Source organism: Protomyctophum bolini (genome assembly GCF_963924005.1).
Source record: "Protomyctophum bolini genome assembly, chromosome: 13".
NCBI lineage: Eukaryota > Metazoa > Chordata > Actinopteri > Myctophiformes > Myctophidae > Protomyctophum > Protomyctophum bolini.
This window is the reverse complement of record NC_137874.1, coordinates 15,326,499-15,344,659: the sequence shown is the minus strand read 5'-3', so window position 1 is coordinate 15,344,659 and position 18,161 is coordinate 15,326,499. Positions and strand designations below refer to the sequence as shown.

Below are 18,161 nucleotides of genomic sequence, written 5' to 3'. Positions count from 1 at the left end.
AGAAATACATTTTGCCTGCCTTCATGGCCTCTTTGCCTTTGGAATGGAACACAGGCATGTATGTATAAATATTCACAGGCGGCTATTTCAGATCCCCAGCTTAGGGAGTGAATCAGTGGATGAGCTGTTCCTCTGTTTCATCCTGCTGACTGACTGCTCCTCTGTTTCATCCTGCTGACTGACTGCTTCTCTGTTTCATCCTGCTGACTGACTGCATCCACACGCTGTCTGACTGTGCTTCACTCTCCTTCCTAAAAAGGTCTTCCTCCCTTCGTCTTTGTTCGTCTTCTGGACACTGGAGTCTTTCCTACTTATTTCTTCCTTTCTTCCCTCCCTCCCTCCCTCCCTCTCTCCTTTTCTTTTTCATTTTAAGACAACACACACCTTCTTCTTTCTTTTTTTTTTCTTTCTTTCTTTCTTTCTTTCTTTCTTTCTTTGCCCACCCGATAATCATCATCTACTCCCCCACGGTGTCTGAATCCTAATTTGAATGAAATTGTTTCATATTTAATGCCTTCTATTTTGGCAACAGACAGATTCATATTTCATGGCACTCTGCTGTGCTAGGCTGCTAGCTGGGATTCAGAGGAGAACTACACCGTCACTTTGGAGAAGACATCCAAACGGATGCATCGCAGCTCTATTTTGAGGACTTCTCTTTGTCACATCAGCCTGCACCCTCAGTGCCAATATGAACAGCATGCAGCCGTACCTTGTATCTCCTGTGACTTCACAGGTCATATACGTACAGTTATATAATTCTAACCTCGCATCATCCGACTTTCTACCTCGGAAGAAAGCCTGGTCTGCGTTCCAAAATGGCCTGTTTGATCCGATCTTAAGGCCTCGGATATGCAAAACAGAAAAAAACACAGTGGTTCCCAGTTGAATTGTTCTGGTTTTTCGGCACTACTTTGTTTTAGTTCCCCCAATCCCGATTTAAATGCTGAATCAGGTTTAGTCTCGCCAGTCGCTACTACATAGTTGGAATTGAAGATGGATATACCAAACAAACTGGAGGCAGTGTGTTTTGGATGTCAGTGATTTAATTAACTTTTTACCTGGCAACATTGTAATGTGTTATGTGTTTACTGTATCTGTACTGTATCTGTAGGGAACTATTTGTTTTTATTGTCCCTGATGCCTAGTGTATATAGTACACTATGTTTCTCCAAATAGATGGAGAGGCAAGCTAGCTACAGTCGCTGGATCAGGCCAGATCTCTGGTGTGACAATAACACACACACACACACACACACACACGCACACACCTGCTACAACATAAATATACATGGATACACAGCTACACAATACACATACAGTAATGTAAAACACATCTGAGACACCATTCCCACATATTTTCCCATACAGATAAAAGGGAACCTATACATTCAGAAAGCATACACACAGCCTGGGGTCGTTCACCATGGGTGGGTTGTGATGGACAGTTCTTGGTTCCACCCCCCCTCCTCTCTCTTTCTCTCTGTTGCTCTCTCTATATCTCAAGAGTGTTTCTTGGCATGTAGTGCCAAATTACACCCCCTCCTCTCTCTGTTTTTCCGTTTTTGTTTGTTTTCTTTTAGTTTAAACTAAAGGGTGCAAATTTAAAGATGTTTATACATTATAAACTGTAGCTGTTCTTATAGAGGCTATAGTGAGTCGAGTGATGACTCATCACTCATGTAGCCTATACTGTAAGGTGTTACAGTTTTTCACGATTGTTAACACACAAAAAAATGGCACAATTTGCACGACCTTCACTTCATGCAGGCCTACCTAATCGCATTAGACTCTGACTTTCCTTCTTTCCACTCTGATGTCAATTACACATCACCTTGTTGTCCAAACACTACACACAATGTTCAGCTGTTGCACATGACTTTGCTTTGTGTGTGCGCACACCTACAACACACAACTATTCAATTCAACACACAACTATTCCATTAAACATTCAGGCAGGTCTGGTGAGCAATGTGTTGGTAACACCTGACCACATACAGTGAATCGACTACATTGTTATCTGGGACAATGTGAGCTTCCACCGGGCTGCTCAAGTGCGTGAGTGGTTCCTGGACCACCCACATTTTTCTCCTTTCCTGAATCCTATTGGAGGAGTTGTTTTCAGCTTGGAGGTAGAAGGTAGAACGGAACCCACAGAGCCGGGTCACACTGCCCAAGGCCACGGAGGAGGCTTGTGGCGATGTGAGTCGCCTGTCAGGGCTTTATGCACAACTCAAGGCGTTTCTTCCAAGGCTACAAGTGTCCTTGAGCAAGACACTGAACCCCAACCAGCACAATGTGATGTGCTGGTTGACGCCTTGCATGGTTTCTGCCGCCATCGCTGTATGAATGGGTGAATGTAATGCACAATAAATGCACCATTTACCATTTACAGTGCACGTAGAAATACTCCCATGCATGCATTCAAAGTAGAGGATTCTCAGATGCTTGGCTTGACCTCACCTTGACCTGACAAGAGAAACCTCCCCCGTGCTAAATGAATACAGTGTGTGTGTGTGTGTGTGTGTGTGTGTGTGTGTGTGTGTGTGTGTGTGTGTGTGTGTGTGTGTGTGTGTGTGTGTGTGTGTGTGTGTGTGTGTGTGTGTGTGTGTGTGTGTGTGTGTGTGTGTGTGTGTGTGTGTGTGTGTGTGTGTGTGTGTGTGTGTGTGTGTGTGTGTGTGTGTGTGTGTGTGTGTGTGTGTGTGTGCGCGCGCTCGCTCGCATTTGAGAAATAGGCTATTTCCCTGGTCCTCACAAGATAAATGGTTGCCGTTTTAAAAAAATACTTTGGGGAATTAGGATTACTGTTACAATTAACTCTAACCCAAATTGGGTTAGTTATGCGCTGCAATGTGTTGTGACCTTGTAGATCTGCTATTTTTGGCATGTAGCTAAGCACAGTACAACTCACAACAAAATGGTAAAATGACTAATATTTCCTAAGCATAGTAAAAAGTAAAAAGTGTGTGTGCGACTGCGTGTGTGTGTGTGTGTGTGTGTGTGTGTGTGTGTGTGTGTGTGTGTGTGTGTACACGTGCCATCTCGGATGCATATACAGTATTTCACGCGATGATGTGGCGTGTCTGAGTGAAAGTAGGGCAGGTGTCCAGGAGACACACGAGGCCTATCAATGTGGCCGTGTTTCCTTCCATGGGAATATGTCTGCGTCTGCTTCTTAAACACTTTGCTTTTCTTCTCTCCTCCTTTTCATCACCTTATCATTCTGCACCAGGACTCATTTTGGTACTCAATCTAGCCACACACAGAGAGAGTCGCACACACACGCACGCCGCGCATGAAAACATGCACACATGCATACACATGCATACACACGTGCTCGCACGTACAGTAACAAAGGCAAACTATCCACGTCAGCCATTTCAGGACACTTTTCCGTTTAATGTTATTTATAAACAGCTTTTTGAGTCTGGCATTGTTTGATAACCACATACAAAACATTTGGGCTCCACAAAGAAAGAGAGGCAGATGGAGAGACCACGAAAGACAGACCCGGGAGAGCTGAGACAGAGATGTGGATAGAGAGAGGGGAGGGGGGGGGGGGGGAGACAGTTAGGGCCTAAGGACGAAAGGTGGGACAAAGGAAGTAGGGTGGTGAGGAGGGAAGAAAAGAGAACAAGATGAGGGAGGGAGGAAGTTAGAGAAACAAATGTGAGTAGCGGGATAGTGGAAAAGGAAGGAGAAAGGGTTGGGGGCAAATGGGGACAGAACAGTGCAGCATTTATCTGGAATGAGTCAGCTAAACAAAGAAAAGACGGAACAGCAGGGAAAGAAAGAACCAAAAGTTGAAATATTTATAGAAAAAAAACAATAATATGGTGCAGCCCCAGCTCTCCACGACGAGGCTTCAGCAAAGGGTGCTGTTTAATTTTTTTCTGTTTTTCTTTTTCGTTACAAAAAAATGAAACCGGAACGAAATCACCCTCACAGGAACAAAACGGACACAAAAGTCAATTTTACATCATCACCTCTGGGTTCACAGCAGCACAGACAAAGGTTACCAGTAATTAGGGTCTCTACGCCTACATGTCAGGAGAAAAGACACCAATGACAGGCTTTCATTCATCCCCTCCTGCTCTAATGTAGATAGACAGAGAGAGGGAGAGAGAGAGACAGAGAGAGAGAATCAGTCAGTCAGAGAGACAGTCAGAGAAAGAGAGAGACAGTCAGTCATTCAGAGAGACAGTCAGAGAGAGAGAGAGAGAGAGAGAGAGACAGTCAGTCATTCAGAGAGACAGTCAGAGAGAGAGAGAGAGACAGTCAGTCATTCAGAGAGACAGTCAGAGAGAGAGAGAGAGACAGTCAGTCATTCAGAGAGACAGTCAGAGAGAGAGAGACAGAGTCAGAGAGACAGGCCTGGGCTTAGTACTTAAAACATGTACGCACAATCGGAGCACGATCCCTCTTCACATGTCCATAATGTACTGTATATTTTGCTCACCAGCAGAGCTAATCGGAAACATTTAATTTGTAATTTTCCAAGTGTTAGCAATGTTGACATGCTTTAGCCTACACAGGAGGCTGCCTCCCATTGTCAAAATGTTAGCAAAATGATGGGGAGGCCTCGATTTTATGAAACGCGTAGCGTCCTCATCACTGGCAAGTCAGTCGTACTGTACTGTAGCTTTGCCAGTATGACCCGTGTGTGGATGTATAATACTGTCTGATTCACCTTCAGCCACCGAGGACCTGATGATGTCAGTGGAAAAATGTTTTGAGATCGGCTCAAAAGCAGAAGCCTGTAAGCGGTGTCCGTGGTGTCAGTGTAGACCAGTAGTCTCTGCTCTGGGTTTGCGAGGCCCGGGCCTACAGGGGGAACGGGTACGCTGTGAAGGTCAATGATATGGTATACAATAGGAGGATGTGATTGGGGCTGCCATGACCCTCAGTCCCCTCACTGTCCCTGTAATGTCATGGTCTTGTGTAGAAGATCAGTCTAGAAGCTCGGGCAGGCATTCCAGAGCTTTCAGTAGCAGCGGTTAGTGTTACACTGATCAGTCTTGCTCATCCTCGAGTCAAGTTTTCTTTTCTTTTCCTTTTTTTTCAGAAAACTCCCAATTCCACCCGGAAGGGGACAAAATGGAAACATCCGTGGCAGTTTGTCAGTCCATTTGCCTTGTTTTTGATATGGCTGCTTTTTTTTAGAAAGTCCTTTCGCTGTCCTTTTCGTTTGTGAGTCAAGCGCAGCCGGACAGCTGTCGTGGTGACGGTGGTCAGTACCGCGTCTCTGTATCTCTGACCACTGTGCAGACCATGGCCTCAGAAGAGGTTCTATTAAAAATCTGGTGCTTTTGATGGAGTTCTACTGTGTGAGATTTGAGTCTTGCTCAATGCAAACGAAGAAGACGGCTCTTCACTTCACTCCATCACTCCGCCTGTTTCCAAGGAACGTTACGGAGAAAAGTGCATAACAGTTTTGAGAAGTTGGCTTTTTCTTTCTTTTTTTAAGCAGTTTCAGGTCAGCTATGCCAAACGAGTCAGGCTTGAATGTGCAGGTATAGGTTGAGACCTCAGGTCAGCAAAACCAGTGAGGTCTGCAGTGTGAATGAAACGCTCTTGTACGTTTAAACTTAGTACCTCTTCTTTGACCCCTGGGCAATCTCCGGCACTCTCACTCATCTATGTCTATCCCACAACATCTGCCGCCATGGCTTCGGTGGTCTCTGAAAACACACTCCCAACGGCATTATGCTCATGCAAAAACTCAGTCACACAGTCCTCAGTCACTCACTCAGTCTCTCGGTTACTACGGCGGATCGGTTATCAAAGACTTTCAGGTGGACGTGGAATGAGACTAAAGAGAAACGGGACAATTATCACACCGGGGCTGTTTTGATATATGAATCTGACGGGGGAACATCATGCTCGAGCAGCTCTGAGATGAGGCGCAGCAGTAAATAAAAGCCAGGGCTTAGGGAAGGAGAGGCGCGCCACACAACTCAATGGTCGTAGCAAGAGATGCTTTGTTGTGCTAAAAGCATGATGTTTGGGTCCGCTGTGGCCTTCATCAGTTCTGTTGATGAGCTGACCTTCATCTGCCTCCCTTGCTTTTAGCATAACCAAGCAACTTTTGCTCCCGACCGCCTGCCGCGTGCCTCTGCTCTCGATGTTATTTTTATGTACTGGCATTTATAAAAGGCTATACCGCTACACCGACGGACCACAAACAACATGGTCAAATCATCCGTGAAAGTGTATGCGTTTGTAACTCTGAGAGAGGGCAAAGGTCACCAAATGGAAGCTTTCACTTGTCCATATGGTGATATATGTACTGGCAGAGTTACCACTCAATGTTACAGTGTAAGGGCTGCAGCCATGCTACGGTGCAGTCTCAAGTTGTGCGAGGTGATAACATGGTAGGGGTTGATATTATGCATGTTCTTACTGCAGAGGGGCTTTCCGTGTGCTTTTCTTTTCTTTTTTTGGTCACTATAGGTTTTATGGCGCCGTGGACTGAATGGTCGACACATTACAGATGCTCATGTTGTCGCGTCCAGCCGTCCACGTGAATAACGGATAGCGCAAGATGCACACGTATAGAGTCCTGCTCTGTGTGGCAGGCGTGGAGAGTGGGAGGGCAGATTGTGCTGTTTTCATCTTTATTGTCTGTTGTTGTCCCTGCCACATGGAATGATTCATTGACGTTGTATACCGAACGGGCGATGTTGTGGCTTTCTATTTCCCCTTTATTGTTTAGGTCTTTTCACGAGTGCATAAATTCTCCAAGGCGATCGATGCCAACCTCTCGAGACAGTCGTGGCTACGGGATGAGAGACGAGTGTAATGACTTCCTGTTGTTTCCCTTTTGTGACATCATCTAAGGAGCAATGGGGCTGAATTGGTTTTCCCTGACTGTCGCGCCTCCTAAATATTATCCCTGCACTTGAAATCCACAGGAATAACAGTAGACCGATCGATAATGGTCTTTATGTGTACTATACAAACACGTGCACACACACACACACACACACACACACACATTTATGAACAAATGCCTCATTGAGAGCCAGAGCGCGGTTGGTCAGGAGAATGAATCAATAGGTTGTATCAACAGCGGTAAACAGGTTTCAGCATGGGATCAGAGAGGCCAGCGTCAGCAGCACGGCCAATGGGAAACAGAGTAGTGAACACGCTGGACGGGGCGCCGCCTCGTCACTGGCCCTCTGCACCCCGCTGGGCGGGCCGACGGAAGTCCTCGGGATGCACTTGTTCTTCCTCCGAGGCGCCGCCGACAGGTCGTATTTGTCCCCGTCCGCGGCGGAGGCGCTGTAGTCTTTGTCCCCGGCGAGCTGCACCTCGTTCTGCTCGCCCTTGTTCCCCTTGCGGCCGCGGCGCGTGCAGTTCCGGCGTCCTCCCTTAGCGGTGGGCCGGGGCAGGGGAGACGGGGTGGGCAGCAGCAAGCTGTACTGGTCCCCGTGGGGCAGGTACGGCCGCTGGTGGTGGTTGTGGCGGCCGCGGTGGCGGTTCAGGTGGTTCAGAGACTCTCCCGGCTCCTCCTCCCTGGCGACCTCCGGCCTCTGGCTCTCCCCCGGCAGGCAGCTGGGCAGCTGCTCCTTCCGCAGGCCTTTCAGGTCCTTGCCGGCCAGCTCCGGCGGCAGCACGCACGTCAGCGAGGAGGTGGAGCCCCGGAACCTTAAACACAAAGACACACGCATGTGTGTATCGTCAACGCTGTTACCTTTTTCTACTACTGTTTTTATTGTGCGAATAAATAAAACTAAAACGCCGTCCACAATCACACCAGAGGGAGTTTCACAAATCACCTTCAATCGAGATTTGGCTCAAACGAGGGGTTAAAGTCGGACAGCAATGGCTTTTTCGGTCATTTTATTTCTGAAACGGAAGCCTGTATGTTTCTGAATCAACCAGAGCAGCCCATCCCTTCAGGCTATGGGATGTTAGAATCTCAATCATTACACCCGTGTGTAGCGGCACTACTGTTTGATTACAAGGGACGGCCAGCCAAGCATGTTTGCTACTATGTGGCTTATTATAGTATAGCTCTGTAATTAAAATCAGGTGTGTTTGAATGAACGTGCAGCTATGGGAATCAAACAGGTGAATGAAATCAAGATTCATTTATATTCATAAGAGTAGATGTATGTCATCACTCAGCCTGTTTTCATTCACAGGAACTATTTAAAATTGGCTTTTTAGGGACTCAATCAATCAATGAATCAAACCAACCTGCGCAGCCAGTCCCACAGCGACAGGGCCTTGCAGTCGCACTCCCAGGGGTTGTCGTTGAGCCGCAGGTACTCCAGGGCGGGCAGCAGCGTGAGGCCGCTGCCGGACAGCTCGGTCAGCGAGTTGTTGAACAGGTAGAGGGTGGTGAGGCGCCGCAGGTCGTGGAAGGCCTGCCGGTCCACCCACTGGATGCGGTTCTGGTGGAGGAGGAGGCGGTCGAGCACGCCCAGGCCGCGGAAGGTGTTCTGGCGCAGGCTCCACAGGCGGTTGCCGTGCAGGAAGAGGTGGCTGAGGTTGAGCAGGTCGATGAACAGGTCGTCCTCCAGGAACTCCAGCTGATTGTCCTGTGAGGGAGGCAGAGAGAAACGAGGGCTTGTGGCACTGGTTCCCAAACATGTTTAGCTCCAGACCCAAAAGAGAAATGAAGACCCGAACCATCTACAAGCTTGAAAATCTGTTATTTTTAAACATTAGTTTTGTAATTCTTAGTTTTTTGTTTTATCTTCATGAAATTACTGAAATTAGTAGGGAAAGGAAGATGCACACAAAGGAAGAAGGATGAGACGAGAGAAATAGTTAGGTCAAGTTAGCGAAAGTTGTGGCAAATCTGGGAATAAAATGCTTACCACTAGCTTTTTTCACAGATGTGTTCATAAAAGTGTCTACTATATCAATTTGTCCCAACCCAACTCCCCTATTAAACTTTGTGACAGCTGCTTAAATTGGGGTACCATTAACAACCTATATAAGGCAACATTTCCAAAATGTCATTATGCTTTAACTAGCATGTGACTTGTCAAACTAGGGGATTTTCATGATTCTGAATCCATTGCAAGCATTAGATTTGCACGAAAATTAATAGTTGCAATGGATTCATAATCATGAAGTTTAACTAAATAACTTTACTAGCTAACTTTACCTAACTAAAAGGGAAAGAAGACGGTGTGAAGGTGTGAGTGGTGTTGTTGGAACAGAAAGATTTGTCTGCCATAAAACACCAAGCATGTCCTAATAGTTGCAGGTTAATCTATTGCGTTTCCTTATACGACACAATAGTACATACATATGAAAGGCTCTACACATTCACATGCAGTATAAAAGCTTGTAGTATTAAATGAATGCATTTTCACGCATCAATATTTAAAATTCCATTCTTCTCCTGAGATAGAATTCATGAATATAAGATTGGAGTGGCTGTAGCTATGGAAGCCAGCGGTAGCCTCTAACGGCACCACAGGTATTGGTTTTGAAACATGGTCCATTTCTTGTGCACACTGTGTGATTAAAAGGCTTATTTGATCAGCCCCAAATTCATAAAGTTCTGTGCTAGGTTATCATGCAGGAGTGATGTGATGAGTGATGGGGGTTAGCTCAATAACAGCTCTCTTTATTAGAGATTTCTTCAACCCATAGTCACTGAAATGAATATTGGAACCTTACCTCATAAGGCCACAACATTATATAAGCTGCATTTTGCAGATAGACAAATCAGGACAAAGTTTACTTTATTCACTGTGACAGGGTAAATATGTGTTAAGAATTGTTGGTTTAAGCAAGACTGTTGCTGTATCTGGTGTAGCGTTGCATGTTAAACAGGGAGTTTCTCTAATACCTAGGGTATGGGTTTTGAGTAGGCAGATGATTTGGATTTGATAGGCTCAGAGTCAAACTAATCCCTTATCAAATCTTTTCACTCCAAATCTTTGATCCAGCTTGTTTTCATTTTGAAATTGAATTAATTTCTATCACCAATTGCACTAAATAGCTACACAGATTTTTTTTGACTCTAAGAGAGAGGATTGGATAAGCAGATTATCATGTGTTTTTGCATTTGACAAAATCCTTTCAAACTAGTTTTAACCACATCAACCCTGGCATCCCTATATTGGGCAAAGTTTGAATTTCAAATATTTCTGTTATCACACAACTCTTGATAACAGATTCAGAAGCTCAAAGATATTTTCTGGCAAATGTTCTGCAAATGTTGGCCTATTTTTGGTGAATGTTCACCTATATGACCAGAATAGGGATGCTATAGGGTGGCACTAGCTATAGGTGTCACATGGACGGACCACGTCAGAAATGTGGTCCTCTACCTACTACGGGTCATAGACAAGGTCAGGGAGAGAACGGCTGAGGCTGGCAGTAGTGTTGATTATGACAGCAAATTTTAATTTAGTTTTAGTCACAATTTTGTCATTTGATTTAGTTTTAGTCTAGTTTTAGTCGACTAAACATGTATTTTGGCGGGCCTTGATGGCGTCGTAATGCCTGATTTTGCAACACCCGAGTGCAACCAAACACAAAATGACTTGTCTTTTCGTTCTATTAGATCTCTTCTCCACTAGTCCCTCCCTAACATTTTAGTTTTTATTTGTCAATGAAATTGTCAATACTAGAGTGGTGCCCATTGGGCACTGGCCTACTTGGAACGATGCAAGTTGGAAATGTATGCCCCACCCAGTTATGTCCGTGTCCCTTTTATACCCATATATGGAGTTCTTTGTCAGGCATGCCCAAATATGGAGTCTATGCAGATGTCAGAACATAATTGTGATGTCAGAACAGGCCAGCTCCATATATGGAGAAATATAGGGGTGATCAGGTACTGAGCCACGGGCAAAGGCCTTTGTGCTGGTTCTGGACAACCGGCTATCCAACGGACACCGGGCGAAGTCAGTGGGGCGAACAGTGGATTACAGACGTACACACGTACGTACGTACGTACAGAGGCGTGGCGCATTTAGAGCGGTGGGGCACCGCTCTTGGGAACTGGCCTACTTGGAACGATGCAAGTTGGAAATACATTCCTCACCCAGTTATTATGCACGTGTCCCTTTTTTGCCCATATATGGAGTTCTTTGTCAGGCATGCCCAAATATGGAGTCTATGCAGATGTGAGAACATATTTTTGTGGTGTCAGAACAGGCCAGGTCCATGCCTGGGCAGGGGCACCTACCTGCAGGTAGAGGTACTGCAGGTTGTGGAGGCCCTGGAAGACCCCGGCCGGCAGGCTGACCAGGCCACAGTGGTAGAGGTGCAGCGCGTGCAGACGGCCCAGGCCCTGGAAGGTGTCGGCCGCCAGGGCCCTCAGGTGGCGGTTGTCGCCCAGGTCCAGCTCCTCCAGGCGGTCGAAGCCGTGGAAGGTGGACGGCTGGATGTAGGAGATGTTGTTGGAGTACAGCCACAGCATGGCGGTGGTCGGCGAGAAGTGGCCGCGGAGCAGCCGCTGGATGCGGTTGTTCTGCAGGAAGACGCGCTCGCTCTGCGCCGGGATGCCCTCCGGCACGGCGTTGAAGTTGGTGGCCTGGCAGGAGACGGTGCTGGGCGACGTGTAGCAGATGCAGTGGCGTGGGCAGGGCAGCGACAGGTCCAGGCCACACAGCACCAGCAGCAGCTCCACACCGCCACTACCTGAGAGAGGAGGAGAGGAGAAGTTGCATTTAACGCAGTGTTGATTTTTACAGCAACTGTCGGTTTAGTTTTAGTCATAGTTTTTTTTTGGCGCAGTTGGAGGAACTCACTGGCTCACTGGCCTTGGAACGTCTCGGAATCCCCCAGGAGGAAGTTATTAATAGGGACTTTAAGCAATGACGGCTACGGCAGTCCGCTCCGGCAACCGGAAATGGATCAGTGCTCGATACATAAACCTGCTTGCCGTCGCAGCCCTTTATATACGGCAGAACCTACACTTACACGTAGTGTCTACAACGCCATGTCATAACCATGTTTATTGAAATTATAGCTGTCATACATTTACACTGATTGCTCCAGTACCTATCTTATGCTGTGTAATGTGTTGACATGCTCTGAATGAAGAAATAACACTATACTATCTGTCATATTAACCATGTTTATTAAAACGGTTTTAGAATGACACAGATTGCTCCAGCACTTTCCTCTGACGCGCGGCGCAGTGTTTAAAAATAAATAAATAATGTATTTATGTTTGACACATGCTGCATAGACACATCACCATAGGAACCAAGATAAATGGTTGAAGATGGATGGGCCCACCAAAAACAATGGCAGATTTTACACTTGTTTGCGTGGTGAACACACCACCAGAGCGCAACCAAACAAAATGACTTGTCTTAGTTCTACTGGATCTGTTCTCCACTTTCTTTTAGTTTTAGTCATCATAGCTTAGTTTGGTATTGTAAAAAGGTAGTCGATGACATTTTTTCGTCCTAATTTTAGTCAATGAAATCAACACTGATTGAAAGGGGGCAGAGCCGTAATGAGTGAGGGGGAGGGGGGAAGTCAGGGGTGGAGAATGGTAGAGGCAAAGTGAGAGGTTGTGAGAAACAGGAAATTAATTGAATTCACGGGGCAGAGCGCCCGTTATCAAACGCATCTTGAGCGAAACATTCATTGCTCTCAGTTTACTAAGACAACAATAGGCACGGTTCACTGCAGGCAAATTACAGCGCTGACACACACACACACACACACACACACACACACACACACACACACAAATTTCTAATGACTTTCATTCATATTATATGAAAGAACTCTCAGTTATATAAGGCCTTATTTAAACAATACACATACTGTATGGAGCTAGGTCTAAAGCCCACTGATGGCACAAACACAGTTTCAATATAACAAAACTCATAATCTAGATGCAAAGTACGGCACAAAACACGAGGTGCAAAGCAGCTGCATAGTGATGATCATGGGTGTGTTTTCTGGTGTAAGAGTGTCGTCTCCCATTCCCTTTAAAAAGCCAGTTGTGCCAATGACACATTCAGCAAGTTGGGAGGAGATGTGCACGGCAGGGGCGTTACTAGCGTAACAATTGCGTTTAGGGGACACTTGACGCCCACACACCCGTGCACACAGAGATGCAATGACACCCGTGTCGTCCAAAGTTTAAACCAGGTGTAGTAGCTGTGCTGTGTGTATTTGGGCATGCAGTTCAGAACCACGGCCTCATAAGTCTTGTAATGTGTCTGCATGTACAGTATGCCCAAAAGACATCTTCTTACAGATCAACCTAAAGACCTCATGCTCGTTCCCTTTAAAAGCACCTATGAAAGCACACAGCAGGGAGAGAACATCGGCGCAGCTCTGCCTGCTGCACGGCAATTCATAACTGGCAGCATGTTGAACTTGTTGCTGCTGTACACTTGAAAATGAGTGATGCTTTGAACGTGACGCCATCTCAATTCAGGTATTGAGATTGCAAGCAGTGTACAGTACTTGTACAGTACTTGGATGCCCATACAGTGTTACCCAGGGGTCTGTCTTTGCCCCTCTTCTCCCTCCACACCAAAACTCCTTGCCGAACACAATGCGTCGCATTTGTGAGCTTGCAGATACGTACCTTCAATGCTCACGTATCTTCGCAGAATCTATTATTATTATTATTATGACCCATATTAGGGACGCTGGTGTTAATGTGATAAACCTGAAAAATGGGCCTCATCAATGCCTTGTGCTGAGATTTAGACAAAGGTTCAGCTGGTCACTTTCTGTACCCTGTATACTGGAGATTGCAATCAATGCTTTTAACACCGCCACCTATTTTTAAGAGCGACATGCCCATGGGCACACGTTACACAACGTGTGCACTGGGCCAGAAAGTGACACCTCTGTTGGTTGTAAATTAGTATTGACACCTCAGTGTAAGACAGCCTATAGCCCTATATATGACAATTTATGATTTTACAGCTCATAATTCTGAACATAATTCTGAATTGTGTCTGTCTGTGTGTGTGTGTGTGTGTGTGTGTGTGTGTGTGTGTGTGTGTGTGTGTGTGTGTGTGTGTGTGTGTGTGTGTGTGTGTGTGTGTGTGTGTGTGTGTGTGTGTGTGTGTGTGTGTGTGTGTGTGTGTGTGTGTGTGTGTGTGTGTGTGTGCGTGCACGCTTGTGCGTCTGTCTTGGAACACAGCTACTGTATGATAGCTCTTTGCTCTCTCTCTCTCTCTCTCTCTCTCTCTCCCTTTTGTACCTGTTGGTTCCCACAGTGACACACACACACACACACACACACACACACACACACACACAACTTATTACACATATACTTCACAGCATCATATCCTTCAGTTCCACTCCAAAGGGGGCAGGAAATCGATGTTCCTCTTGCTTACAAGTGAACACGCGCCACACCTGTAATACATTCCTCCCGTAACGGATAGAGGGGGGGGGGGGTCAGATGAAACACAAAGCATCCACAGAACGTACGCATGTCAAGATGGGATTACGGTTTCCTTTCTACATTCTCTCGCTGCACAAGGCTGGACCCTGTGGGTCCATTTCTGCACTCGCAGAGTTAAATTTAACACTGGATCTTCTTGGATCAATCCATCATGGTTTAGGAATGAAGAAATGGAAAAACGTGGCTGTCCTCGGAGGGATTTAAACTAAAGGCAGAGAGGGGGGGGGGGGGGGGGGTTGAGGCAGACATGCATAGGCACCATAATGCAAGAGGACAATATAAGCAGCCACTGTGGATGGACATGTCTTCCCTGCTCAATGCAAATAGTGTGTGTGTGTGCATGTGTGCGTGTGCATGTGTACTGTATGTGACATGGACAGGTGTCAGCTCACACAGTGGTGTACTGTAAAGAACATTATGTTCTGAGACATCAACCAGCCAAAGAGTGGGAGTATATGGCGCGTGCATGTGTGCGTGTGTGTGCGTGCGTGGGTGCACATCCGTGCCTGTGTGTTTGTTCTGTACATGTGTGTGTGTGACATTTCTCCACAAACATGGTGTGAGAACAGTATGTGTTGTGGTATTTGACAAGGCTGACCTTTCCATCAATACCAGGCCCCATGCCAGAACACATCATAAGCATCGTGACCACATTCTCATTGTCCCATATAGTTTACCAGCAATATACCCTGTTCAGTTCCTCTTTCCATCCGTGTGTGTGTGTGTGTGTGTGTGTGTGTGTGTGTGTGTGTGTGTGTGTGTGTGTGTGTGTGTGTGTGTGTGTGTGTGTGTGTGTGTGGCTGATTCAGTGGCCGCTTCTGGCCCTGGAATTGAAGGCTGAAGTGAATCTGCTGTGTATGTTCAGTTGTGTCTGCCGTTGAAGGTAGTGAGTTGTAACAAGGAACACACGTTCGCTTGGAATTCAAGATGATGATGTGGAATCTACAGCGTGGCTGTTGTTGAAGCTTATGAGTTGTTGTGACAGGTTGGCTGTGTTGGTTCCGCGGGTCTAACATGAACGTAAAATGAAGCCTGTCAGTCCTTGCACTGGAAGTCGCCATCTTTCTAGATCCGTTTGGGCCCAGCTGGCCCATTGGCTGGCCCAGACAACGAGGCGGGACTTCCCCCCTTCTTCTTCGTTGGTTTTTATTTTGACTCGAGTGGGTGGGGGATCCCGTTCATAGACTGTAACGGTAGCCACGCCCCTCAGAACATGCGCGACTTTATGGTCATTTTTTTTATATATGGGACCATAATTTTCCAAAAAGAATATTATGACATTAGAAATGAGACTTTAAACTAGTGACTGGAAGCAAAAAGTATTCATGACCATGTTTATTAAGGTAATACAGTCTAGGTGAAGTTGGGCCCAAATACATGGACTTCTATGGGGCTATGGGTTTTTTTGAGCCCAATGACAGCGCCACAACAGGCCATTATATGAACTTTCATATCCTTAGTGGCTTCACAAAATATCTGTCTGACTGCCCCCCTGGTTGGTTCATGACTTGGTGGGAAAACAGACATACAGTCCTGGACTCTATTGTGTCTCATCCTCACTGGTTCGCAAACAGTGGGTCGGGAACCATTTCTGTGTCACGGACCAATTTTTATTGGGCACGACTCGAGTAAAAAGCGCCTCTCTCTCTCTCATCACTATTCAGGGATAGTGGTGTTCGACATGATTTTATCTTTCCGTTCTATCTCTCCCTGCCACTCTCTCTCTCTCTCTCTCTCTCTCCTCTTCCCCAGTCTTCCTCCTACTGTACTTATCTGTCCATCTGTGTTGACAAGTTGCGACGGTTGGCATTAGCTGTTTATATCGTTGCTGTCGGACAGAAACCTCTTATCTCCATACTATCATGCTACAAAGTAGCAGATACACAAGCTCAAAAAGCTTCATTTGTTTTATTTTCATTGTACTGTGTTTGCAAGCTGAATTGTCCCCTCTAGGACGTTACCTTGCCTTACCCTTTCCCTTCATGCTCCTGTGCCTCATCTTTTCATCAATTCCCTTCCTCCTCAGCTCTCACACTGTGTGATGGCTCTGCCCCTGCCTGCTGTGTCTGGTAATTAGCTAAAACTCCACTTTCCTACTGCAGGCGTGTGTTTATCAACTTTATCTGCATTGTGTGTGTGTGTGTGTGTGTGTGTGTGTGTGTGTGTGTGTGTGTGTGTGTGTGTGTGTGTGTGTGTGTGTGTGTGTGTGTGTGTGTGTGTGTGTGTGTGTGTGTGTGTGCACGTGCATTTGTGGTAGTTAATTTGTTCGCTTACTTTATACATAGTACAGATTTGTGTGATTTTGCTCCCTTTACAGTAAGGCTGTTTTTTTAATTATCGAGTGACTGACTGGTAATCTACTGTTGCTGCAAACAAATCGGTCCCACATTGGCACTGATATCCTTTGGACAGTAACCAAGTACATTTACCAAAGCACTGTAAAATGATGATGCGGTACTTTTACTTGACTCAAAATGTTGATACTTTCTTACTACTTCTAATCCACTGCATTATCAGCCAATCGTTTCACTTTTGACTTGACTTCACTGCAATTATTTGACAGCTTTAGTTTCTAGCTACTCTAAGGATTACTACTTTAGATTTTGTAGGCTCATCATACTTAATTCAATTGCTACTCAGCGGTGAGTTAAGAGTCACATATGGTTAAGTTTATTGTCAATGGTTTGGTCGGTTGGTTGGTTATGTGTAAATGTTTTGAATGTGGTAGGAAATTGTCTTCCAACAAGGAGACACAATCCCTGTGAACCACAGGCCAACTGGAACTGTACTTTCCCAACTTCACTTTAAAGGGCCCCCATTTTTAGCTTTTCTTTGAATGTCATATGCTGTTCAATATATCCTTTAAGTTCACACCTGCAATCTCTGTTTCTGTCTCTCATTCAAGTAGTCAATTTATCACTATATAAAAACCTGCTGTTATCCTTGTGTAACTTGCTACAAGGGGTAGAAAAGGGGTAAAAAAATTGATGTTATATTTCATTAAAATAAGCCCTTGATTCCAGCTTTAATGATGGTTGCTCTTACGAATTTCACCCACATCTTTACGTCTGTAAATCTGTGATGTGACAATTACGTTGATTCTTTATCCTTGATTCTAATGATTCTCGACTGCAATCAAAATTCTCTGATCAGCACACCCTTGTACTTTTCATCCATCCAGGAAAATTGCACCGAACAAAACATCGCTCGTGTACAGTATTGGATCTGTTCCTGTTGCTGCTTGCATTGGCAAACTTACAGTATGACAGTCAGATCTTGTGACTGCAAAATGGGACAATAATTGTCTATTATTATGTACCTAACAAAGGAACGGATCCAAGCCAGAGGGAGGATTTTTTTTAAATTGCATAATAAATCTGTAATGTCTGATGATAACGCATCTGCTCTGCCTCTGTGAAGTTAATTTTAACTTTACTTCAAAAACATCTCCAGCCACCTTTGCTGCTGAGGTCTTATCTGCTGCTTGCACAAATTCCCAGCGTTACAGTCACGTACGACGCCTCCCCACTGGTCTCATTATGCTGTTTACACCTGAACAGTTGCCATTGCAATGTGGCCTGACATCTCGTTGTGATAGCAGAGTCCCAGAGTTGGCTTGTATACTGGGCCAGGCTTAAGTCCTTACGGCCCCAAGCACAATTTAATTTGGCCCAGGGCTTTCTCTCAACCGGCAGAGAGAGTTGTTCATTAACAAGGACCTGTTTGATTTTTTTTCAACTTTTGGCATTCATTTTTGCCAATGACACAGGGTGACAACATTTCCTCC

General features: G+C 45.7%; 1 protein-coding gene across 1 annotated transcript; it reads right to left on the bottom strand.

Moving 5' to 3' along the window:
- Positions 1-7,085: 7,085 nt before the first annotated feature.
- rtn4rl1a (reticulon 4 receptor-like 1a) lies at positions 7,086-16,373 on the bottom strand (the record flags this gene model as incomplete). The annotated part of the gene is made up of 4 exons (XM_080781061.1): positions 7,086-7,650; positions 8,206-8,549; positions 11,165-11,619; positions 16,346-16,373. The coding sequence occupies 4 exons, from the start codon at positions 16,371-16,373 to the stop codon at positions 7,086-7,088; spliced, it is 1,392 nt and encodes a 463-aa protein (XP_080637187.1).
- Between the last annotated feature and the right edge of the window lie 1,788 nt (positions 16,374-18,161).